Below are 26,650 nucleotides of genomic sequence, written 5' to 3'. Positions count from 1 at the left end.
AGGCTGGTGAACACTGATCATGCTCTCCTACATGGTAAGATGTATATGAAGCAAAATGGCTGATGTAAAAAGAGCTTAAATGTAACGTATTAGAACATAAAAGGCACTTTAAATAACGATGTGTGAGTAAGTGTGTAAGTCATTAACGCTTGTATTTTTAACATTGACTTGAAGAACACGTGTCATTTGAGTTGACGTGATGTGAGGTGAAGACGGTTCAGTCGGCATGCTGATGAGTCAACAACGGAAAACCAAACTCTGGATAATCTGAGGTAAATATCAGTTTGAAATGTCATTTCTGAAAAGGTGAATTTACATAGTCAGAAAATGTTTGTTTGATATCTTGTTTTTTTTAAATCAGCACCGACACGGCAAAGTTGTAAATTAGCCTAGGCTACGAATTTGTGCATTAACGTTAGCCTATTAACGTTAGTGTTACTAAAACCGAGATAGCTTTTACTACTTTATAATGTTAAAGTTAATGTTATGCTCATATGGCAATCCGTTTTTGTATTTCATGTTGATCTTGACGTTATGATCATGTACAGGAGGAAATAAGCCAGTTGCTTGAAGGAGTAACGTTACTACCTTAGCTGCTAATCTAGCAATGAATCACGTTAAGGGATAACGTTAACGTTATTGTCCTATACAGAAAGGACCTATGTGTAATTGATATGATCATGCTACGTGTATCAAATAAATGTAACCGTAATATTTACAGTATTTTAAAAAATAAACACAAGCAAATTTGCAGCTATTCTATATTAATTGTATCCACTGGTTTTATATTTTTTTTTTATCTGCTTATTGCTGAGTCATTTGCTTTATCTGCTGCTAATTAGCTGGCTGCTGGTAGGTGGGGCTGCAGCGATGTTGGCTGGCAGGTAGACGGGCAGCGATGTTGGCTGGCTGCTGGTAGGTTGTGGGGGTGGGCAGCGATGTTGGCTGGCTGCTGGTAGGTTGTGGGGGTGGGCAGCGATGTTGGCTGGCAGGTAGACGGGCAGCGATGTTGGCTGGCTGCTGGTAGGTTGTGGGGGTGGGCAGCGATGTTGGCTGGCAGGTAGACGGGCAGCGATGTTGGCTGGCTGCTGGTAGGTTGTGGGGGTGGGCAGCGATGTTGGCTGGCTGCTGGTAGGTTGTGGGGGTGGGCAGCGATGTTGGCTGGCAAGTAGACGGGCAGCGATGTTGGCTGGCAGGTGGAGGGGCAGCGATGTTGGCTGGCTGCTGGTAGGTTGTGGGGGTGGGCAGCGATGTTGGCTGGCTGTTGCTGGTAGGTTCTGGGGGTGGGCAGCGATGTTGGCTGGCAAGTAGACGGGCAGCGATGTTGGCTGGTAGGTGGTAGTGCAGCGATGTTGGCTGGCAGGTGGAGGGGCAGCGATGTTGGCTGGCTGCTGGTAGGTTGTGGGGGTGGGCAGCGATGTTGGCTGGCTGTTGCTGGTAGGTTCTGGGGGTGGGCAGCGATGTTGGCTGGCAGGTAGACGGGCAGCGATGTTGGCTGGTAGGTGGTAGTGCAGCGATGTTGGCTGGCAGGTGGAGGGGCAGCGATGTTGGCTGGTAGGTGGTAGTGCAGCGATGGTAGGTAGTAGTGCAGCGATGGTGGCTGGTAGGTGGTAGTGCAGCGATGGTGGCTGGTAGGTGGTAGTGCAGCGATATTGGCTGGTAGGTGGTAGTGCAGCGATGTTGGCTGGCAAGTAGACGGGCAGCGATGGTGGCTGGTAGGTGGTAGTGCAGCGATATTGGCTGGTAGGTGGAGGGGCAGCGATGTTGGCTGGCTGTTGGTTGGTGGAGGGACAGCGATGTTGGCTGGCGGTTGGTAGGTGAGGGAGCGTCTCATCTTTTTGTTCTGGCTTTTGCTTCCAAGATGTCTGTCTTTCAAATTATTTTTTTTTCTGTTGTTTTTCAATTGTGTTGCCTCAATCCTTAATCTCAACCTTATATATCTTTTGCAGATTTTCTCCTGTACACCACAACAGGAAGGGAGCCGGCATGACAGTTCCTGAATTCCTTCCTCCAAAACACTCACAACATTGGTGAGCTCCATGAGAGTGGAACCAGCCTTACTCCTAAAGGTCTTCTCAATATTCTGTATGAACAGAAATACCTCTTCGGAGGGACGGCACAGAGCACCTGCTTTAAACTCCTTCAACTCCACCAAGAGGCTTGTTTGTCCAGCAGGGCTGTCAGACTCCATTGTTGCTCTGCATGTGTTACAGACAGTGGTGAACTTAATTATTTTATGCACAACATAGCCAGCAAGATGGTATAAGATGCATTTCTCCACTGTTGTCAACTCCGGTACTGCTCCACCCACTATTATAAGCTGCTCCACTCTGACAGTTGGTCTGCTTGTTTGTTCCACTTGATCTAGGAAATCTGCCAGAAAGTTGTTGTCATCTTCCTGGTAACTCCCAGACCCAAGAGTAGTCAAAAACTGGCTTACAGAGATGAGACGCAGTGAGTGATGGAATTCCACTGGTGTTGGCACAGGGTTTCTGGACCTCACACAGCTGAAGAGATTTTCTAAACAATCCTGTGTGAACCTTGATGTTAGCACAAACCTGTGTCCCCTATTGAGCATCTCCTCCTGTATGGCCAAAATTGTGGTTGTTGCCATGATGACACCTGTCTGGACAGGCTTCCAGGCTCCCTTTTCACCTATCTTTATCCCCCGGAAACAAATGGATAATGTTAGTCAGGAAATTGATGGCCTTTTGATATTCTTCTGGTTTGTGCCTGCTCAAAGCTGTTACAGGATGGCGAGATGACATTAGGTCAAACCAATGATCCATTTGTTCCAGGAACCATGATGTTGTGAGGTAGGACTGGGGACGCCTTTCCTGCTGTACTAAATATTTCAGACCCGCACTTGAAGCCTTGCTGAAAATGTTTAGGGCAGGACCAACCTTCATTTTATCAAAGTGAGTGGGTGTGATGGAAGTAGATGTTAAATTTGGAGCAATTTTAAACACCATATCCTCCTGGAAACCCAACAAATCCTTTATAGGAGCCACAGACACCTCGTTAGAGGGGAGGTTCTCTTTTCTGACAATATCTTCAGGTACTACAAAAACCTGTCCACGGACCAGAGCACTTTTTAGATTTTTTATTAAATGTGGAACGTCAGGCATGAAGTGTAGTTCTTTGGCCGGTGTTGCTGGATGTGGCACTGATGTTCTGTTCATATCAACCCCAAAAGCTTTCCACATTGCTCGGTTAGGGCTACCCATGTCGGTGGTAACACAAAGTACGTGCAGCCCTATTGATCCAGCCCTCTCTATTATTTCCTTAATAATTGGTTTATATGAAGCTCCATTTGAGGAATTACCAGCAAAATGATATGCCACCACTTGTTTCCATCTTGTTGTTGTTCCAGCCAACATGAAAACACAAGCATGAGTTGCTGATCCTGTGTGACCGGGCAAAGTCACATTGCCGGACAGTTTCCCTGTCAGCATGTTCAGCTCCACACTTGAGGTGATCACCATTTCATCGACTGTCAACACGCAATCCCTCTCAAGGTCAGTAAATTCGACCACTTTGAGTTTTAAGAACTCAAAGACCTCCACCAAAATCCCAGGTTGAAATTTGATACATTGCATCTTCCTCTGCAGGGTTCTTAGTCCTGGTAGAGGAATATGTAATTCCTGTAGAGTTCTATACCCTGTTGGACCAGCAGCAAAGCGAATCTTCAAAGCTTTTTTAATGGTGGCATTGCTCCACTTTAAGCCGTTGGTTTTAAGTCGACCTAATGCCTTGATTTGGTCATTAGTAAAGATTTTTTTAAATGTGTTATCCCTGATTTCCATTTTTTTCTTCAGTGCTGCATTTTCCCCCCTTAGTTGTCTTATTGTTGCTTTTGCCTTGATAATTATTTGGTCTTTTCTCTTTAATTTTTTCAGGAGATCTGATTCACTGGCTGGTTCATTGTTTTGATTCACTGTATCCTCTCTGTCCTCATTTGCCATGCCCTCTCTTCCTTTACCCTCACTTTCCCTCTCTGTCTCATCTCTTCTTTCAATGTTTAGCACTGATGTAAGTAGAATACATGACACTGTTACATTTTTAAAAACAACATGACACTGTTACATTTTTAAAAAACAACATATCTATATCACAAATATTACTATAAATATTATATCTGTCACCTTTCAAACTGTAACTGTGATCAGCAGCTATGGCCTCTACATTTATAAGTCCAAAGCGTGGTGTTGGACCTTTCCTTTTTATGGCCTTGGGGCGATGCACAAAGATGGTTGGAATGGCATCAGCTCTCAGCCTAGCCTTGCCCTTTTTGCTTTTATAGAACTGGTCTGCTTCAAAATGTGCCTGTAGAGTAAGTAGAGTATGCCATGTTTTGGTTCTGTGCGCTGTTTTATAGAACACTTTATACGATACTGTATGCAGTGGCTCGCTGTAATGTTAAACCTCCTTTATTATACACTCCACCATACCATTATACACTTAACCATTATCTTGTTTAAAAGATATCTATCAATAAACCACACTCCCCCTGCACCAAGTTAAATGTTTTCCTGTCCAAGTCTACATGTGTCTAACCCTTTTCCCCTTTGTTTTCATTCAGAGGAAAGTCGGTGGAACCAGAAGACTACTTGGAATGAGACTTCACCCTCACCCTTCACCCACCCTGTTTGACACATCCACACATTCACTACATAGTGTAGTATTCAGTATTTTTAATAAACTAAACATTAAGCTTCCCAGTGGCGTGGTTTTGTGAAAGTGCAAATGTATTGTCTAAATACCTCACACAGTTTTTTGTTGTTATAATTCCTTGTGATTGTAAGGTTACTCCTGCTGACTTTGGTCAACCATTTCTTCCTCCTCTCTGTGTCACTGGGGAAGCCGTACATTAATACTCCTTTCTCTGAGCGATTGGAGCACCCCCAAGCAGCACAGTAAACCATGGTAAACTATATGTAAGGACAGTATGGAAGGAAAGGCACAGACAAACTGCTTTTTAAAGTTAATTTTGCACAGGAGATATGTTAAATTCCTTATGCTATAGATAGCTGTGATGTCCTAGGTATTAGGAACTTGTTTTTGAATGATTCAGGAGTCGTCCAGTAGATGGCGCTCCAACATCAGTCACAGTGTCTGGTTACAGTTAAGCTAGTAGCCAATCGACAACCAGGCCTATTTAACACTAGACAGCATTATGTATGGTACATCCATAAAGATCTTCACTGCACTGGAAAAAATAAATCACTGGATTTACTTGATTGTATTGTGTACATCGGTTGCACATAAAGGAAATGTCTAGAATTAGTCCAGCATTTTCAATCAGTTTACAAAATGGATTCATTACTGTCGATTAAGTAGGCTAATTCCAATTAAACGAACTGGACTTAGGCCTACATTAAAATACTCATGCAATTTCTCAATGTGATTGTGGTGGTGGCATGCTATTTACTGAGAGTAGTCATTTAGATATAGTATTGCAACAATAAAGTTATAGGAAGTCTTGAGATGAAACACGCTGAATATGTTGTGCCACAGTGGGCTGTTAAAGGAAAATTCCGGTTTTTAGCACTTTAAGGCCCTTTTCTGGTTTGTTTTGGATGAACTAGAGTGGTGGACACCGAAATGTTGACGATTGGTCCTGTCTCGACTTTTCTGACTCGTTTTGAATCGCCTTTTCACTTCTCAGGGTGGCTGGCAAAGGGCATACTGTAGTAGGCTACTCAAACATGTCCTAAAACAACCCTTAACGTTCGTTTTCAAAACTGTGCAACTCACCGAGTGTTTAGTGGAGTTCGTTGACTATTATAAGCAAATATATCGGCGCAATGTATGATTCGTATTTGAACCTGAAGCATAGACGGTGGCGCAGTAATATCAACCTGCAATGACAGAAATCAATGGGATTTTACAAAAAGCCAAATAAAAGACGACAGAAACTGTATTTCGCTACGCTACTTGTTTTGGAGCATCAACGAACACCACTAACCACTCGGTGAGTTGCACAGTCATCATTGCACTTTGTGAGAACTGGAATGTTTCACCCCCCCCCCCCCCTGTCTCGGTTGTACTTGAAAATTAATTTGCATGATATCTTAACAAGTTGTATTTATTTAGAAAATCTGTGTTTCGTACGTGCCATAGGCTTACAGTTTAAGTCATACAATAACATTTGAAAGTAACGTTAGCTTCTACATTGCTTACAACGGTGCATGAATACATAGCCTACATGTAGGCTACAAATAAAATAAAACAAAAGGCTATATGCCTACACAAATGCATAGATTGTAGCCTTGCCTACATAGACATATTCAAGATAAAATATATAGGCTTACACTATGCAAAAAGAAGAATTAGGCCTACACTTATTTAGCGAACAATAATCAAGCACTTAACGTCAACATGGTAACGATATCGCTGTCCTTGATAGTCACCTGTTTGTTTCCTGTCTGTCCTATCTGAAAGTCATAAAAACTACATTAGTCATCGAGCCTTCTTAGGCTATAATTTCTTACATAATGATTAACATCACTTAAGTATCATAACTTAATGTCGGGAAAGCAATTGTAGAGTTAGGCCCTACAACATAGATACAAAGTAGGCCTATCATAACGGTAAGTGTTGCCGTTAGTGTAACATATCTTAGCCAGGCATTAAACGCTGTTCATACATTAACGTTAATCCATATATAATAATGTAGTGCATTTTACTAAACAATACTAAACAATATTATTGTGGCTACAAGGTCTACACATGAAGGTGAGCTAGTCTATATTTAAAAAACGAATGTATACCAGGCCTAATTATTACCAAAAATAGCGGTTTTGTCTCTGCTGAGTGTCTGTATCAACGTATTTTAATCAACTGTCAATCGCTTCCGGGAACTATTTGAAGTTTACATGAACCACGTGACCTTAACGAATTTTGAACACCCATTGTCGCAACTCTCTATCTATAAGGCTCTGGACCAGCCCACTGGTGCTCTGAGCCCAGGAACGTGAATGGAGAGCGAAGATGAGACAAACACTAGTTTAGCTGCCTACTCGTTTACTTCCACAGGAATTATAAAGCAGACAGTTCTTCAAGGACATCGAAAATGAGCCACGGTCGTAAATGCAGTGTTCCAGGCTGAAACTTAGGCTACAAAGAAAGCTGAGACTTTCCATAGTCTTCCCAAGGATTCAAAAGTTCGAGGGGCATGGATAATGTTTTTCTACCAGAAGATCCCTGCAAAGTTCGACACTCCGTTATTAATTTGCAACACATTTCACCGAACTCAACTTTCAAAACCTTGGACAGTTCAGCAGGATTTGCTAAGCTGCTATTACTGAAACGAGGGGCTGTTCCGACCGTAATGTCATCACAACCGCATGCTGTAAGTATTATTTTGTCGCTAAGCAGTTATTAGCCATGCTAACGTGTATCTAGCAAGTAGAATGTGTGATTTAGTTAATTGGCAAGGCTATTTAATTTTCCTGTGTGTCAATTCGGATAAAACCTGTGTTGTCATGTTAACCTACATTTTACTATGCATGTTTGTCGAGATCCCTGACAGGTTATGTTCTCAGCAAGATAGCTAACTGAAGTTGAGTAACACGATAGTTTGCTTGCTAGCTGTAATATAACCCATACCCATATAACACATAAGTTTTTGACGTCAGAAGTGGAAACAACTTCACGTTATCAATTCAAATGATATCTAGTAGATATGTTGAAAACCGTGTTGTCTAGATACAATGGATTTATTTGCACGTTCTTATTTTATAACATTACAAGAACGGCAACATGACAAACGCAGCATGCCAAACAGATGCTCCAAGTGTGGCATCTTGCAGGGCTTAGAATATTAACAAATGCTTTTGCTGTGAGTTAAAGATGAACTGAACTGAAAGAATCAACATTGATAATGTGTTGATTATGACAATTAAAAATAAATGACACTAAAAAAATAATTTAAAAAAATCAATACGTAGCCTTTTTTAAGCAACACCAAAATTGCGTTTGTTAGTATTAGAACGCTGCCAGGTTCAATGACGTCACTGGCATGGTAGGACCTGAGAAGTTCTATAGGCAACAGCTGCAGCATATTATGTATACACGAAAATTTGTAATTTTAATGGCATGGGTTACAAATTTGAGCCTGTGAGGGACAGGCCTGTAGTGTCTTGACTACCACTAGATGGGTTTCAGGCTCCAGCTCAACCTTCAGTAGGATCATTTGGGTGAAAATGACTGTGTGGGCGCTGCCGGAGCATGGACACTGGAATCTATCTGTTGCAAAGCAGTGGCGAAACGTAGGGAAAATGTTCAAGGAAGCCAAAGTGACGGGAAAAATGTGTTTATTTATGTATGTGTTTATTTCGGGGGTTATACATTTTGTGCAATGTACAACATAGATACATTTTGTGCGGCACAACATAGGCTACTGTAGACCTAGCCTAGGTCATGTAGAAAACTGGACGAGGGGCGCTTGAGACAGCAACACGCACGCTGTCTCTCTGTCTCCCTCCATCCCTCACACACATACATTGCCTACTGTACATCCTCCACACAACTGCATACTCACTCACCACCACTACATTAGGCCTATGCGAAGGCTATGTGCATATACAAATAAGCTATATAACACGCATTGTCACGTCAATGTAGGCTAACGCAGTATGGACTACTGGCACTAGTAACAGCAACTCACACGGGCTCTCTCTCTCCCTCCCTTGAAACTGTTAAAAACTTCGTTACCCCAAGTTGACCCCAGATACACGGAGGATACACGAGTTTGCCGTTTATTTTAGGCTAACGTTAGTGGAGAGTTTGCAGATTTTTACCTTGTGGATGTTGATATTGCACGAGTCTCTTGGATAGCAGTACTGCGAGTTAAACTCCCTCGCATCAACAATCTGTCCTGAGACGGTGAACAACTGGCTTCAGGGTGAGTAGAAAGGGACATTGGATTCTGTTTACAGACCCGCTGTGGTTTAGTTACCAGCTAGTAAAAGCATTATTATCGATCTGTGATATCGTCGGAGTCATGGTTTATACTCTCTATGGTCGGAGTGCTAGCTTGTGGAGTTTGACATAAGAGTGTTTCCAAGGTGTTAGCTGCTAGCCCTTTCCTAGGTTGGATCGTATGGTAGCCTATCTAACACTGGACCTCACCTGAGGCTACTTCGAGATATTATTCCAAAGGGGACAGATAGGCTACTGCACTTAAAACTTTAAACGATTGAACGAACCTTCCCAGACTTGTAATTGCGACCAGTGACTGCATTGAATGAACGAAGCCGAAGTTGAAACTTAGGCTCATATGGCACATAGACTGTGGGCTCGCCTTTCTATGAATTGAAAAAGACTACAAGCTGTTCCACCGAGTTTGCGATAAAGTAAGCAAGAAAAGGGTTTTTTAAGTCAGGATATGGCAAGTCAATGGCATTTATTCGTCCAAAGTTACAGACCAGTTTCCATAGTGCACATCTTATCAATAGTTTGAATGTCGTGTGTGTTTCTGCTCATTGACAAAATAGCGTTCAGTATGATTCATGCCAAATTAATTTCCCCTGTTAAAGTGTTCGCCTTTGTTTCACTAGTTTGGTTTCATTTTGTATGAGATTTTGTGATGTAGGCTAGCCTATGATAAATGGCTTATGGCCAATATGTAACTCAGCTAGGCCTAATGTTAGTTTCCTCAGCCATGTCAGCTAGCCTCAGACTCATTATCTGCTATGGCTGCTAGTGCTAGTGCAGAGTAGCTTACCATGCCAGTGACGTAGCCGATTGTTGAAATCCAACATGGCGGCGCCCGTGTAACAACAACACCACTTTTAACGTACAATTTTATCCCTTTTAATAAATTCAGCCATTTTAATCATTGTACCAATGAGAAGAAATAAAATACATCTGTTATATCACCTTTACTTCAAATTCCAGTTCAGTTCATCTTTAACAGTTTGGTGTGTGCATGCAAAAGTGACTTTCACTTGTTACAACATTTCTGTTGTTTGGTTTAGGTTTTATCTTGCAGCCATGCACTTCAATGAGAATGCCCCACAACGGAAGACAGCCAAGGAGAAACTATGTACAGACTTGCCAAACAATTTGTAAGTTTAATAAAATATATATTTTTATTACAAACAACAAATCAAAATGTGCAACAGTATAGGCACTAAAAAGAACTTATCGATTCACACACAACAGGCTGTCTTAGACCTGATGCTACTGGTGTTGAAATCATCATCAGTACTGTAAACAAAGCACAATGTTCAGGGCCATACAATTTGTTTATTGTACAGTATACAGCCTACAATGCACTGTATTACAGTATCCAATATAAGTCCTCTTTCTTGTCCTCTTCGAGATCATCAAAGACCCTCTTCCTTATTGGGATGCCGTCCAGCGGATTCCTGTGCCCCAGGACTTGTGTGCTCAGCTTGACAGACCTTCCATGGAGGATGCTGTTGCTGAACATGTCACGGTTCAGTCGAAAAGGGGTCTGAATCCAACGTACTGCCCTGAAGTATCCGGAAGCTCCCTCCATATGCGTAGCACCACACACGAGAGGATCATGACACGGACGCTTCTTCTAAGGAAACCCCAGCTCCTGCTCACAAAAGACCTGTAGGCCAAGTCACTTCATTGCCTGCAACGAGAACAGGGTGGAAAAGCTATTTTTTTTTTTTTACTATTTATTTTATAATATTTTACATCAGTATCATTGGACGATTGTTGGGGGAAAAAATAAAATAAAGTTTATCATTTTGTGGTGTTGATCAAACTGTGTTTTTGCAATATGCTGAACCAATAATGAATGAGTATTGGTTAAAAATATTTTATTTATATACTGTAACTGCTAACACTTGTATCAGATTGTCCTCACCTTTCCATTCCTCTGATTCTCAAACGGCCGTGGTCAGCTCTGTAAATATTCATTGCATTTTGCAAAGAATATAGAGGCACAACGGATCGAGGCCATGATGGTCATTCAGGTCAGCTCCTCAGGAACCTGGGTCATTCTTTTAATAACCTGTAAAAACAAACATAATTTCCCTGCTGTTATTTCGTAATTTTGAATGAGCAGGTAGCACAAAGTAGCAAATGTCTCCAGGTTTAGTTACCAGAGTTGTAAGATCACATATTAGGCTACATGGAAAAAAGGTAATAATCTCAATCAGATGTCAGCAGGATAGTTACAAGATTACATTAGACCTACTGACTGTACCTACTGTATTTTAAACAGTGATGTTTATAGGATTTTGATTATTGTACTCTACTCCATTGTACTATGTAAATAAAATGATAAATAAAAGTGTTGAATTGAAACAAATTGGCCTACTAATATTTTCGTTGACCTCGTTTCACTTCAGCCATAGGCTACAAACTGCACAGAGCTCCTGCCCAGCTAACTGGACGTCCCGTTGTAAGATCATACATTACTACATGGAAAGAAGGTAAAAATCTCGATAATCAGATGACTTAATCAGCAGGATAGTAGTTACACGAGTACATTAGACCTACTGACACAAACGTAATATTTTCATTGACGCGAGCAGTAGGCTACTCGTTTCACTTCAACCATAACGTTATAGCCTACGAACTGCACAGAGCTCCTGCCCAGCTAACTGGACGTCCTGTTGTAAGATCATATATTACCACTACAATAATGTATGTAACTCCTAATCAGATGACCTATTCAGCAGGAGAACATACTTACTGACTAAAACGAGTACTTTCCTTGCAAGCAGCACTCCTTTCACTACAGCATAGCCTGAACTGCCCACGACTGGCTACGAACTTTTCAGCTAGCTTCTAACTGGACATCTTGACAAAAATTGCACAAGAGTACAAGTTGTAAAACATTTGTGTGCAAATTAATAACTTCTGTTGCTTACAATGCTAAAAACGAACCTAATACAATGTTTAGCTTAGTCTACGACACTAACGTGCAAATATTACAGCTAGCTAACTGGGCTATGTGTGGCAAACTCAAGTAAATGACAAAACTTACCACTCTGAAGTAGTCGTTTCCAATCTATGGGCGACTGGTTGCTCCTCTATTTCAGATTCTTCCTCTGATTCAGGCTCAAATATGCTGTTCAACACCTGTCTCCATAGTGTTTCCTATGAAGGTATATTGGGTGCAAAAGTGGCGAGCACATTTAACTGCAGATTTTGCATGTGCACACTAAAGTCGTAAATGTGTAACAGTAAAGTTGAAGTTGTACATATTTTTTTATATCTTGTTAACACAAAATAGGGGCTACGGGTTCACAAATCCTTTTTACAGGTACACAAATCCTTTTTACAGGTACACAAATCCTATCCTGTGAGTCACAACTTTCAAGAGTCACGCACTCGACACTTTTGCTCCAATCGTTGCAGCGCAGTAGGTGCGAAACACATTTGCACATCCGTGTTTCATAATCTGAGAACATGCACAACATTCGTGCATTTGTAAACCCAAATGTGAACTAATGCATCCGAAGTTGTGCATCTGTGAAATAATTTCTCATTAATAAAATTCTACAGATCGCTTTGATTTTCTTGCACGACTACAAGTCAATTGATACAAGTGCTCGAATCTGCTTCTACGAGTGACGAGTGACTTTTGCTCCTAGCTAGGTGATATAATAAGCCATTATCACGCTGATACGACGTACTTCCGCATTCATGATTTTTGTGCACTGCCACTTCCGGTGAATTATTCATCACTCTGGCGTATCCATGATGGATGAGCGCAAGTTTACTTATACTGCATCCCTGGTAAATTTACCTAAAATAACTTTTTCTGACGTACATCGGCTAACTGAACAACACTCCATCACAGCCCGCTCCAAAGTGGACAAGGGATACAGTTTCTTTTTCGAGAACTTCATCTACGACTATGAAGGTGAGTGGCTACTAGCTAACATAACATTACATTAGCTAGGTAGGTTAGCTTATGCTAACGTCAGTTCGGCGTCAGCTCAGATGTTTGTATGGTTATAAGGTGTTTAACATACGTTAAACCCAACTAAAGTAAGATTATTCAGCTTTAAATGAGGCTGTCAATGCACCCATTTCATTTATATTCTGATAGGAAGAACTTTAGCCTCTGTCAGTGTCAGCTAGCTAACGTCAGCATACAAGTGTCTCTTGCTAGAATCATTGGTACATCAACAAACACAGTACAAGTTAAAAATCACGATGGTACCATGAGAGATGTTTTTTTGTCTTTATCTATGTAATGTTGAATCACAGTATGCATTAATTATAGTTTTGTCCACCAGTGTCCAACATCATTGACAGGGAGGTGGCTGTCAGGTCTAGGTGTTACAGGTCGATGAAGAAGCGAGAACAGCCCCATTATTTGAAGGTTATTTTAGGAAGCTAAGGCATAATGGCAAAAAGTTTAACCCCTTCCACTGTTGCCTGTTTATATTAAGTCAGTCAACAGCCACGTGCAATAAATTGCTATACCTTTGTTACATACATACGGTATGCAAACATCATAATGTAACTTTGCATTTAAATTCTTTAATATCCTGTTTGTTGAATCCAACATGTTAATGGTGTAAGGGGTTAACTACTCTACTACGGTTGCTCTTTTATAAGCGGACTCCCTTCTTGGCAGTCCCCAGTTGTTCCACTGAAAACGGGAGGGCACAGACCCGATTTTCAGACGCTTGATGCGACCCCGATTGGTAAAGTTAGCCTCGTTAGCTAACGCTAGCCTGATAGCACCTGTAGCGTTAGTGTAGTCTGATTCACTAAAGTGCCGGCTACAAACAAACGTGCTACCTTGTTTTATTTTAAAGTTTGGCCCTTCATCCCGGCGAACCGCTTTAATCCACTTCTTCCTTAGACTCAATTCAGTCGGGAATCCATGGAAACTTAAGTAGGGTTGGCGTTGTTTGTTCGATGTACAAAGTGGAACAGAGCAATGACATCTAGCCTTCGTTTCAGCCATTGTTGAACTGCGCCGGAAGTGGACGTGCACAAAATTTAAAAATCCCGCCCGTGAAACCCGGAAGCGTGATAATCCCCTATAGGTGCAAAAAGATTTGTATGTGTGCACGTCGAGCAATCAATCGAGAAAACAAGGCGGCCGGATCTGGATCCTGGATCACGCTCAGACTACCATTGCCTGCTCATAAAGTAAGTAACCTCAGCATGTTTCCTTATCAATGAAGGACACACGATTTATAGTTTTTCTTTGCACAAAGCGAGGAAAAAAATGTTGCGGTGTGCGGTGTTAAGTTCTACGACCTTATTATTCATAATGTCTGCACAGCAAACAATTGCTAACTTGCCTTGCACTATCCAATAGTCTTCGTGCAACAAGTCAGCTGTTCGAAAATTGCAGAACGATTGTGTCAGATTGTGTGTCCTAACAATTTTGGACGGGCAGTGTTATATTTCTGTACTTCTAAACTAGTTATTTATCTAGCGATAGCTAGCTTGATCTGGCACTGGAGGATTTAGCAAGCAGGTAAACTAAGCTAAACATAGCTGTCATGATAATGTAAACCAACAAACAAGATAACTTTCTTCATATTATTATCATGTTACTTACCTTATGAGCAGGCAATGGTAGTCTGAGCGCGATCCAGATCCGGCCGCCTTGTTTTCTCGATCGATTCGCTCGACGTGCACACATACAAATCGTTTTGCTCCTATTATATCACCTAGCCAGGAGCAAAAGTATCGTCACTCGTAGAAGCAGATTCGAGCACTTGTATCAATTGACTTGTAGTCGTGCAAGAAAATCAAAGCGATCTGTAGAATTTTATTAATGAGAAATTATTTCACAGATGCACAACTTCGGATGCATTAGTTCACATTTGGGTTTACAAATGCACGAATGTTGTGCATGTTCTCAGATTATGAAACACGGATGTGCAAATGTGTTTCGCACCTACTGCGCTGCAACGATTGGAGCAAAAGTGTCGAGTGCGTGACTCTTGAAAGTTGTGACTCACAGGATAGGATTTGTGTACCTGTAAAAAGGATTTGTGAACCCGTAGCTCCTATTTTGTGTTAACAAGATATAAAAAAATATGTACAACTTCAACTTTACTGTTACACATTTACGACTTTAGTGTGCACATGCAAAATCTGCAGTTAAATGTGCTCGCCACTTTTGCACCCAATATACCTTCATAGTTTCCACCTTGGCTGTTTCAGTGAGTGCTGTCGGCCATGTTTGCGTTATTGCTCCGGAGCTTCGCTCGTTGTAAATCAACCAATCAGCACGCAGGTCATCTAAATATTCATGAGCATACCATAAAAGGAAGAAAACCTCTCGTTTCATTCTAAGGCTTTTAACCAGGCTTGCATTAGGGCGCATAGAACAGCATATATGCCATTTTCAGCCCAACCAATGTTACACACCCTATTCAGAGACCTTAAGGACCAGCACAAAATACCCTATATCATCATTCTATCACCCCTTTAATGAACATACACTTGCACATACCCCCCCCACACACACACACACAAATGTCACCCACTGTATCTCTGTGCGTGTGTGCATGTGTGTGTGTGCATGTGTGTGTGTGTGTATGTGTGTGCGTGTGTGTGTCAGCCTGAGATGCATCCTGGGAAGTGCTGGGCGTTTAAAGGCAGTGAGGGGTTCCTCACCATCGCCCTGTGTGTGTGTGTGTGTCTGTGTGTGCGTGTGTGTGTGCCTGCATGCTTGTGTGTGTGTGTGTGTGTTGTCTGCTTCCTTGTCCTCTTCCAGGGCCTGAGTGGCTTTGATGAGCAGGAGGAAGGGAAGTTCCAGGGTAGATTTACGTATGACTCTGATGGCGAGCCCATCCAGACCTTTGAGCTGCCGGTGAGTCATCATCAGAAGCCTGCAAACTTTTCCCCACCTTTATTACTGGAGCCCAACAACATCTCTTCAATAGTTAACTCTTTCTCTCTCTCTCTCTCTCTCTCAGGACTCTGTGAAGGATGTGTATCGTGCGGTGCAGTTGAGGGTTCTCAGTAACTGGGGTAACCCTGAGTACTCCTGCGTCTACAGATTCAGGGTTCATGGCCAGCCACTGCCCCACTAAGAGACACACAACCTCAGCAAAGACTTTATTTTCATTACCCTATTACTTTATTTTCTATAATAATATATTTGTTTTCAAGCTGAAACTATAATGTTTCAAGTGATTTATTTATGATTGTTGATAATTATGATTATTGTCATGTAATGTTAATTGCCAATGCAGTTCTGTATTGGGGTACACAGCATAAAGACACTGGAAAGAACATATTTGTATTGTGTAGGCTACATTTTAATGTGGAGATTCAGTTTGTAATGTTAGTTAATATTTATTGTTAATTATTTAATGTCTACAAATCACTAACACTTTACTTTATTATGATCATTAGATCATATTCCCAGCTTTATGATAGATGCAGAGACCAAATTTCCTTCAGGATCAAAAGAGTATATATACTTATACTTAAGTAACCTGATCATATGAAATAAATAAGAGTGTGTTTTCTGATATACCTTTGTGTGTGTGTGTGTGTGTGTGTACAGTATGTGTGTGTCTGTATATTTGCAAATGCATTGAAACATCACAGGCTGACATGTTATATAGACTACTGTCCCATCCAGTTTTATTTTATTCTTCACTAATCTAATGAATGAATTAGTGAAACACACACTAATCCCGGCACAGTGAGCTGCCTGCAACAACAGCAGCGCTTGGGGAGCAGTGAGGGGTTAGGTGCCTTGCTCAAGGGCACTTCAGCCGTGCCTACTGGTCGGGGTTCGAACCGGCAACCCTCAGGTTACAAGTCTGAAGCGCTAACCAGTAGGCCACGGCTGCCCCCTTAGCCAGTGATCAGATCAGCTAGTGATGGACTAGTATTACCATTCATCTCTGTTGAGCTGAACTGTGGGCCACACCCCTAAAGCCTGGATACACCAGGTTGAGTGCCTCTCCCAGCCTGAATGCACCAGGTGAAGGTAATCAACTAATCAACTGGGTTTGGGGTCACACATACACACACAGAATCACTACAGAGCAGCAGTGGGAGCAAGCAGCATGACAATTGAGTGAGATCTGGTGGTTTGGACTGAACACCAAGACTGTTTGTGCAAACAAAGCTTTCAAGGAAGACGCAGCCGGTGAGCTCTTTGCATTTTCTTGGATGTAACTGGGCCTTGTTTGTTGTAGTGATGGGCGAACGAAGCCTTGTGAAGCTTTTGAAGCTTCTTCGTGATTGTATCGCAAAATGATCCGAAGCATCAAAGCATCGAAGACAACACAGTGACATCTGGTGGTCAGCAGAAATGACAGCGGCTATGAATTCGACACGCCCGAACGAAGCTTACAACATGAACATGAGGGACAGAATGGACACATGACATGAGATGACTGAAAATTAAATAAATAAATTAGAACTAGTATAATGAAGGTGAAATGCAGCCGTCTGCTATGTGGCAATGTCAATTTACTTTAAATAAATAAAGTGTAGGCCTTATCCAATAAACTGTCATAGCCTACTCATAACCAAGAGGCATTATTTAGGTAGTGTGTTTTAGAACTAAACAGGCCGTTGTTAGAAATAAAAAGTTCATGAACATCCATTCTTGCCGTATGCCTACGATAGAGTAGAGGTAGCGATGATGACGATAAATCTGGTGACGTGGGTTCAATCCCCACTTTACGAGGAATTTTTATTAGGCTTATGCAATAACAAAAAATATTTGAAATTTGACTTCAAACAGCAGTAGGCTAGCCTACAGAGAATACAGCAGTGTTGCTCCTGTTGGGTATCAGCGCAGCAGCAAACTTTCGAAACCAGCAAAACCCTTCGGTGACGTTCGAAGCTTCAGACGTCACCAGTCACGTGCTTATTCCAATTTGATACAAGCTCCAACACACCGTGTCGAAACAATTTGCTTCACGGGAGTGATACAAGCTTCGGTGCCTCAGTGTCGAATGTCCCATCACTAGTTTGTTGCATTGTTGTAGTCCATTGCTTGCAAGTCATTTTAATGATTGATTGAATTGTGAACCATACATGTTAGTGGGTAAAACCATGTTGAATAAATATAGTTAAAAATGATTTTATGGTAGCTAAATACAGTTAAAACTAATGCCTTTTAAAATCATGTGTGATTAATGCAATTCAAATGTTATGTATTTAGATGTATCTCTTAAAAGCTGTTGATTAATTGCATGGGTGCTCTGTATTTAATGTGTGTATTTAGGATATTGCTAGACTATTTGCTACCTATTTATAAGGTCTATTTCTGGGCATTGAGAATTTGAGAACTTAATTCTCATGTGTTGTACAGAATGTATTTGGGTCATTCTACAGAAACGCACACTTTTGACATGGCAAGATGTCTGAAAATTTCTTTCATTTTCTAAACTTCAAACTTAGACCACACTATTACTTAACTTATTGGCTGTAAGAATACACTTAAGGGACACCTTAAATATTTTTTACCTTTATTGAGCATTTATTTAAAGATTTCATGCACCGTCTATTTGTCACTGGTGTTACCTTACTCATTTTGGCAATAATTATAGCTTTTTTAAAAATATTATCTCTCAATCTCTTTAGCACATGTAATAAGAGCTACAGTACAATTATGATAAGGCAAAAAACAGGAGATTATTGATTTATTTATTTTAATAATGATTGTTTTGATTATTAATGTTATTAATGTTTGATGTTAATAATGAAGTTTATTTGAATGATGTTTATTCAAATGCGCAACCATGTATTCTCTATAAAAATGAAAATATCATAAAAAACAGTTATAAACAAATAATATTGCAATTGTTTAAATGTCATCTCTTAAGTCTAGCAAAATTAAATGAATATTAAATCATTATCATGTCGAATTTGACACATTTGTCTTAATGTTCCTGAAACACACAGTAACACCAGTGACATTTATGTAACACCAGTGACCAAAGATCTTGACTACTCAACTCGAATTAAGTATATGCAGGGGCGCAACTACCCATTTTTGAGGGGTATGCAACAACAATATTGGCGCCCCCCCCCCCCCCCCCCAAAAAAAAAAACCAAACAAACAAAAAAACTAGGGCTGCCAAAATAACTGATTAATTTCGATTAATTAATTTGAGAAAAAATAACTGATTAAAAAAATTAGTGCAGATTAATCGATTCCGTATGACCTTTGACCCCGAGCTGTTCTAGTCAGTAAAAATTAGACTGTAAAATGAAGGAGAGAGAAGAACGTGCTGCCTGGATCATTGATTGGATAAAAATTAAGTGTTGAAAATAAAGTCCTCCTCTGCAATGTCTGCAGCAAGGAATTTGCAAATCACCGGAGTTCATCAACTCTATAGTCGCACATCAATGCAAAGAAATAAGTGTTGATATTGAGGGGAGTGTTCATTTATTTTCATTGTGTCCCCTAGCCTAGGTTAATATCTGTGGCCTGAAATGCCTTGTATGTGAAAAAAAAAAACTTCTTCCCGAAGCACTTTTGAATTTATTTCCTCAGCATATTAGATCATATCATAGATTATTATGGCCATTATTTGAATAGTGAAAATAATAATAAAAGAGTTTTTGAACTTTAATATCACTAATGCTGATTATTCAATGATTCATTTGAATTTAAATATTTTAAAATACTTTCACAGCAAAAATTATATATGCGATTAATTTAGATTAATTAATCACAGAGTATGTAATTAATTAGATTCATTTTTTTAATCGATTGACAGCCCTAAAAAAAACACAAACAACTAAAGCAAAACAAAAGGCCAATTAATTTACACTATTACTGTGCATTAGTGTCTATTGAATATGTTTTTAAAGAAATGCTGCCAATTTGATGTTTAACTTGATGTTACACTTGATAAGTATTGATAAATGGTGCATTGCCACTCTAAGAGAGTCTAAACGGTTCTCATAACGTCCTTTTGCCAGCTATTGCTCACAATGGATAAGGCTGATAGGCACTCTAGCCTTGTTTGTTTGCACCACATTGACAACACAATATTAAGTTATTACAAGGAGCCTTCATTGTTAGGATATAGAAACATGTAATGAGTTGCTGCTAGCATGACATTTCTGTTTGCAGTTGGCCATTAAAAGTGCAATATGAGCATGGTAGCCACCTAGCTATCTGAATGGAATAGGCTATGTTTCAATCGGCATTATGCTTAAGAAACGCTAGTTAGTCTGTTAACATTCATATTGGCAAGCCTCCAAGTACAGACGTCATCACTTTAAATCCTACCTGTTGCCTTTCATCGTCCACTTATTTAACTGCTGTTGCATCCCTTGACATGCCATCTCCTTTTCCCTCTTTCTTTTTCTATTTTTAGTCGTCAACTGCTTCTTTTGCTGTATCCATCTTTTTCCATAGACGGCAATTCACTACTCGTAGGCCTATCTGCTTGCCCAGCGCTCACGGCGCCCCCACTCCCTCTTCTATGTCAAAATTCTATGATGGAATTTTATGATATAGGGCGCCTACTCTAGTCTGTTAGTCCTCTAAAATGTTATAGAACATTGAGAAAATGTTGAAATGATTCAGAAACGGACAGCAGTAGCTACATATAGAAAATACCAAATATATTATTATTATTTTTTTTACCATCGCTTTGGCGCCCCTATGCGTCGCATATAGCGCATACCCACTTTTTGCGCCACTGAGTATATGACACCAAATTGTTACATGTAGGCTAATAAAATCACATTGACAATAAGTGAAAGTATTTAACAAAGTATTGTAAACAAGAATTTCATACATTGTAACTGACAGTCACTGGTGTTACCCACATGAGGGTAACACCAGTGATGGTAACACCAGTGACAACTCTCAAGGAAAATGAAATTTACAAAATGGCTGCTACAGGGAATCAAACCACATGTTGTCATTCATGGTATACTCACTAAATTATGTATATTAATCCATTTGTAATCTTTTTTTTTTTACTTTCCCAAAGAATAAAATAGGTCTTCTTCTTCTTCTTCTTCTTTCCTTTTAAATGGCGGTTGGCAAACATCTTTTGGAAGCATTACCGCCACCTACCAAAATGGAGTGTGAGTGTGGATATATTTAAATCTTAATAATAGCTCATTTAAAAAAAAAAAAAAAAAGGAATTAGGTTACTCTATATTCTTCCAATCAGACCAGTTTCTTCCAAGAAGTGAAACAAAGCTCTAAAACAAACTTCACCTGAGTTTTTCTGCAGAATTGTTTCTACTCTTAAAGGCTCACTCTCTTTCTCCAACTCTTGAATGAGTTGCTGTCTCTCCTGGTTAAACTTATTACATTTTTCTACAACATGCTCTACAGTCTCAGCGGCATCACATACGCTACACTTTCCATCAGCATGCTTTTTTAAAAGAAATAAAGTACTAGCTAAACCAGTATGCCCAAACCTCATTCTTGAGATAATGTTTTCTTCATGAGTAGATCTAGTGGTTGGTCTTGCACTGCCCACAAACCTCTGGATACTGTAGTATTTCCTACCAGTGCTAGCATTATCCCAATCACTTTGCCATTTTCCCTTAGACTTTGATTTGACTATGGTTTTAATTTCAGATTTACTATGATTTATATCCATGGTGACCTCAAGAGTTTTGCATGCCTCCTTAGCGTTCTTATCAGCTAATTAATTTCCCTGCACTCCTAAATGCGCTGGTACCCATAAAAAAACATTTATATCAGAATTTAACAGTCTACTTATCATCTGTACAATTTCTAAAACAATATCCTGCCTGGACTGAGACATAGCGCTTTGGATGCTCATCAATGCAGATACAGAATCTGAAGCAACTAACACCCCATTTCTAGGTTTACTCTCAACCCAGGACAAAGCGATAAGAATGGCTACTAGCTCAGCTGTATAAACTGCAAGATCATTACTCAGTCTTTCTTTTTTACAGATATTGAGACTAGGAATTACAAATGCAACACCAACTTTACCTTCTATTGACTTCGATGCATCTGTAAATACCACTACTTTGTCTCTATATACATCTCTAATGTGGTATTCTACTATACCGCTGTTAATTTCTTCACTCAGTTTTAATTCCAAAAGGTCTAAGTCAATTACAGGGTTTCTCAGTATCCACAATGGAACTGTTGGATAAGACACTGATGGACACACATTAAGCAGATGAAGACCCAATTCACTTGTCTTCTGAGATAAAATCCACCCAAAACTTTGATTTTGAGACTTATCTCTCTCTTGACAGTGGATTAAAGAGGCTTGACTTATATGATCCTCCTTTTGCCCTCTAAGATTAGCCCAATAAACCAGTGTTAACTGATCCCTCCTAATATGCAGAGGCATTTCACCCATCTCAACCTGAATTGCATTAACTGGGGTAGTCTTTATAGCACCACAGCATAACCTCAAAGCTTTATGTTGGATTACATCTAACTTCATTAAGTGGGACTTTGCTGCAGATCTGTAAGCTACACACCCATAGTCGAATACAGACCTAATGAGGCTGATGTAAATAGTTCTCAAGGCTAGCCTATTTGCACCCCAATCCACTCCACGCAAGCATCGCATCACATTTAACACTTTATTACATTTCTCTATCATCTTCTGTATATGCACAGACCAGGTTAGCCTCTTGTCAAACCATAGGCCTAAATATTTGAAACACTCAACTCTTTCTAGATCTGTACCAGATATCTTCAGTTTTAAATCTTGGGGAATACATCTCCTAGTAAAAAATACTGTCTTAGTTTTATCTATGGAAATTCTAAAACCCCATTCAAGTGCCCATCTTTGGACAGCGTCCACTGACTGTTGCATCTTATTCACAATAAAGTTAACATTTCTACCTCTCTTCCACATAGCCCCATCATCTGCAAACAATGCAACATTAACTGATCTCTCTATACTTTTAAAAACACCATTAATCATAATCAAAAACAATACTGGACTGATAATACTACCTTGAGGTACACCATTCTCAACTACATATTCGTTACTATATTCTTCATTAATTTTAACTATAATTCGCCTACCAGATAAAAAGTTACTAATCCACTGGAACATTCTTCCCCTGATTCCCATTTGCCTCAGCTTAATAAGAAGACCTTCCCTCCATACCATGTCATAGGCCTTTTCAACATCAAAAAATATTGCCAAAACTGTCTCCTTATTAACCTGGGCTTTCCTTATTGAATCTTCCAAAGCAACTATTGGATCCATAGTCCCCCTTCCTTTCCTAAAACCACTCTGATAGCTATGTAAAAGGTTTCTTGTTTCTAACCAATAAACCAGTCTGTCATTCACCATTCTTTCCATTATTTTACCCATTTGCGAAGTTAATGCTATAGGTCTGTAATTACTTGGGCACTTTGCATCTTTTCCAGGCTTCCGAATAGGAATGATAACAGACTGCTTCCATTCTGCTGGGATGACTCCCTCTGACCACACCCTATTAAATAAACTCAACACCACCTCCTTCCCCTTATCAGTCAAATTCTCTAACATGACATAACAGATCATATCCCTCCCTGGGGTAGATCTTCCAACTTTCTTTAATGCCCTATTAAGTTCTTGTTGGTTAAAAGGAACATTTAAACTTTCCTCATCTCCTATCTCCTCAAATAAGACACATCTGTATTTTTTAACTGTCATATCCCTTCCCTTTTTCTCCTCATAATTAAGGTTCTCTGAGCTATGCACCTTTACCAATGTCTTCGCTATGGCCTCTGCTTTATCTTTACTGTTTGTGATAACTCTTTGATCATTTGTCATTACAGGATACTCAAATTCCCTCCCATTCCCTCTCATCCTCTTGATCATGTTCCATACACTTTGAATTGGAGTTGTTCTTTCAATTGAATCGCAGAACTTTTTCCAACACTCCCTTTTTGCACTTTTAACTGTGCGCCTCACTACAGCTTGACTCTGTTTGTACTTAATCAAATTTCCAAAATTTAGAGTTTGTTTTAAAGTTCTAAAAGCTTTATTACGGTCCCTGACAGCCTTACTACATTCCTCAGACCACCAGGGTACAATCTTTCCTTTACTACCTGATTTTGACTTGGGAATGGATATCTCAGCAGCCCTAATTATGCTGTTTGTACCTAAATAACACATAGATTCAACACTGACATTATCTCCAATATCCACTAAACTACTCTCACTGTTGCCTGAAAAGGTTTCCCAATCTGCTTCTCTTAAAATCCATCTCCCACTTCTTATCACCTGCTCTCTTAATAGCTCAATCTCAAACTGAACAACTACAGGATAATGGTCACTACCCAAAGTACTCTCATTTAACACCTCCCAACTACATCTGCCTGCTATAGTTTGAGACACTATTGTGAGGTCTATAGCAGACTCATTTCCTCTTGCTACATCCACTCTCGTACATGAACCATCATTCAAACACACAAGTTCTTTTTCATCTAAAAACTCTTCTACTACACTGCCATTTATGTCATTTCTATCTCCCCAAAGTGAACTGTGGGCATTAAAATCCCCACAGCAAATGACCTTTTCACCCAAACCCTCCCAAATCTCTTCTAAATGCTCTAACTCAATTTGGTTACATGGATTATAAAAATTTACAACACTCACATTCCCTTCTTTAGTCCATACCTCAATACCTATATATTCCAGATCAACTCCTCTCTTTATCTCTCTATATTGTAGTCCCCTCTTAACAAAATTAACACACCCTCCACCATTACCCCCCACCCTATCTCTCCTGATACTAATGTAACCCTTAATAACAAAATCTAGTGAATTCTTTAGCCAGGATTCCTGAACACAAATCACATCTGGTTTATCATTTAAATCTTGAAGGAAACCTTTAAATTCCTGACCATTAGCTATAAGACTTCTAGCATTCCATTGTAGGATCACTAAGGTTGACTTATCAATGGTGATGCAACTACTATCTCTGGGGGTTCGCTCAACCTATTCAGATCAGCATAGATCTTTTCCCAAGATAAGTTAGTGAGGTTTAAGAATTTTGCTGCAGCTTTCACTATAATTCTAATTTTATCAGTTCTGTTTTTAGCCTGCTCAGTACAATCTATTACATATGCTATAAAAAGCACTAAACTCTCTGAATTAATCATGGTTTCACTTTGCCTTTTCTCCTTATCCACTTCTTTAACAGCTTCAGCATAAGAGAGGCTATTATTTGCTTTAACCTGCTGTACAGCCACAGCCTTTGACAACCACCATACGCGGCTGTATGGTCCCCACCACAATTACAACACTTCCTCATCACCCCATCCCCGCACTGGCCATACTCATGATTACCTCCACACTTACCACATCTCAGACTACCCTTGCAAATTGCAGCTACATGACCATACCGCTGGCACTTAAAGCATCTGATTGGAGGGGGTACATATTCACGCACATAAAAACTCATAAATCCTACCATAACCCTTTCCGGCAGCCTTTGCTCTCTAAACTCCAGAAGCAGCGACGTACTCTCAACTTTACTCCCATCTCGCTTTGCCATCAATCTTTTAATTCCCAAAACTGTCCCTCCTTTAATGTTCTTTTTAATATCCTCCAAATTTTCGCCAAGTGCTACTCCTGAAATGACTCCTCTTGCTCCACGCTTACCAAACTTTCTCACTTCCGCTATTTCTTTCTGACAGATAGACTGCGCTTTCATCACTCTATCCCTCTGCCCGTTGTCCTTACATTTAACCAGCAAACTTCCATCCCTCAATACCTTCGCCATTTCAATCTCCCCACAAGCTTTCTTCAACCCCGTAGTCAAAGCAACTAAACCAATATCCCTAACATCATTACCTTCCTTAAATTTAACGATCAATTTTAAATCAGAGTCAGGATCTTGGACAACTCTCCTTCTCACATCTCTCCTCTCCCCCAAATCATCCTCACGGTCTTTCCTCTTGTTTTCCTCATTAGAACTACCAGCAGCACCTAACCGCATACCTCCGCTCCCTCTACCTCTTCCTCTCCCCCCACTTCGCTGATTACTACACAACTGCCATCCTTCAGAGGACAAACTATCCTCTTCCATACCATCATCACTCATACCCTAAAACTAATCCAGACCCAGTCACAAATCGGTTTATGCCAACAATCCGCCGTGTCAGTATAGAGCCGTAGTGATTCGTGCATCCCACGTCCGCCGTCCATAAAATAGGTCATACCAGTGACGTCAACTAAAAGCTTCAAAGGAAAACTTAAGATAAAATGAGAATATTTCTCAAAAATGAAAAGAGTCAGTGGTCTTACCATGTGTCTGTCTTCTTTGATCTTCAGGAAGGAAGTAAATAGATGTCCTGTGATGTCATCAGTCTGATTTTTTATGTCAAAATGATAGTCTTTTCTAATGAGGTAACACCAGTGACATGACTCCATGGGACATACATTTTTATCATTTTATTTGTAATATTTAATTGCCATTTTGTATTTTTATCTAATGCATATAATATATTTGATAGTTATGTATATATTATTGCAATTTAACTGAATAAAAATCATGTTTTTGACTTAAAAATATTGCCCTCTGCCTTTGTACTTGACAGTTGGGACGGGCATTTTTGTGGTGCCTGGGAATTCATAAAATTGTTTAAAAACAAATACTGTCATAATGATGGCTCAAAAAGGTGTAATTGTTCAGGAAACATATTATTTTACTTTAAAATATAAATAAATTGGAACAGTAATATGTTTTTAAAATGTTATAGTCCTCTAAAGTCAGGGGACAGAAAAGT

The 26,650-nt window shown here is 40.0% G+C and overlaps 1 protein-coding gene across 1 annotated transcript in view; it reads left to right on the top strand.

Annotated features, from left to right (window-relative positions):
- LOC143138641 (SUN domain-containing protein 2-like) overlaps nt 1-16,010 on the top strand; it is an 18,254-nt gene extending 2,244 nt beyond the window's left edge. The window contains exons 6-7 of the mRNA XM_076299066.1: nt 15,536-15,787; nt 15,894-16,010. Coding sequence (XP_076155181.1) covers nt 15,536-15,787; nt 15,894-16,010 — 369 coding nt within the window. The remainder of the gene's footprint in view (nt 1-15,535; nt 15,788-15,893) is intronic.
- The last annotated feature ends 10,640 nt before the right edge of the window (nt 16,011-26,650 follow it).

Source organism: Alosa pseudoharengus, unplaced genomic scaffold, assembly GCF_046254945.1.
Source record: "Alosa pseudoharengus isolate Yale_2024_CS ecotype anadromous, Long Island Sound unplaced genomic scaffold, YU_APseudo_1.1 YU_APseudo_1.1_scf_21, whole genome shotgun sequence".
Classification (NCBI taxonomy): domain Eukaryota; kingdom Metazoa; phylum Chordata; class Actinopteri; order Clupeiformes; family Clupeidae; genus Alosa; species Alosa pseudoharengus.
The sequence above is the reverse complement of the archived record's forward strand: the minus strand, read 5'-3'. Positions and strand labels throughout refer to the sequence as shown.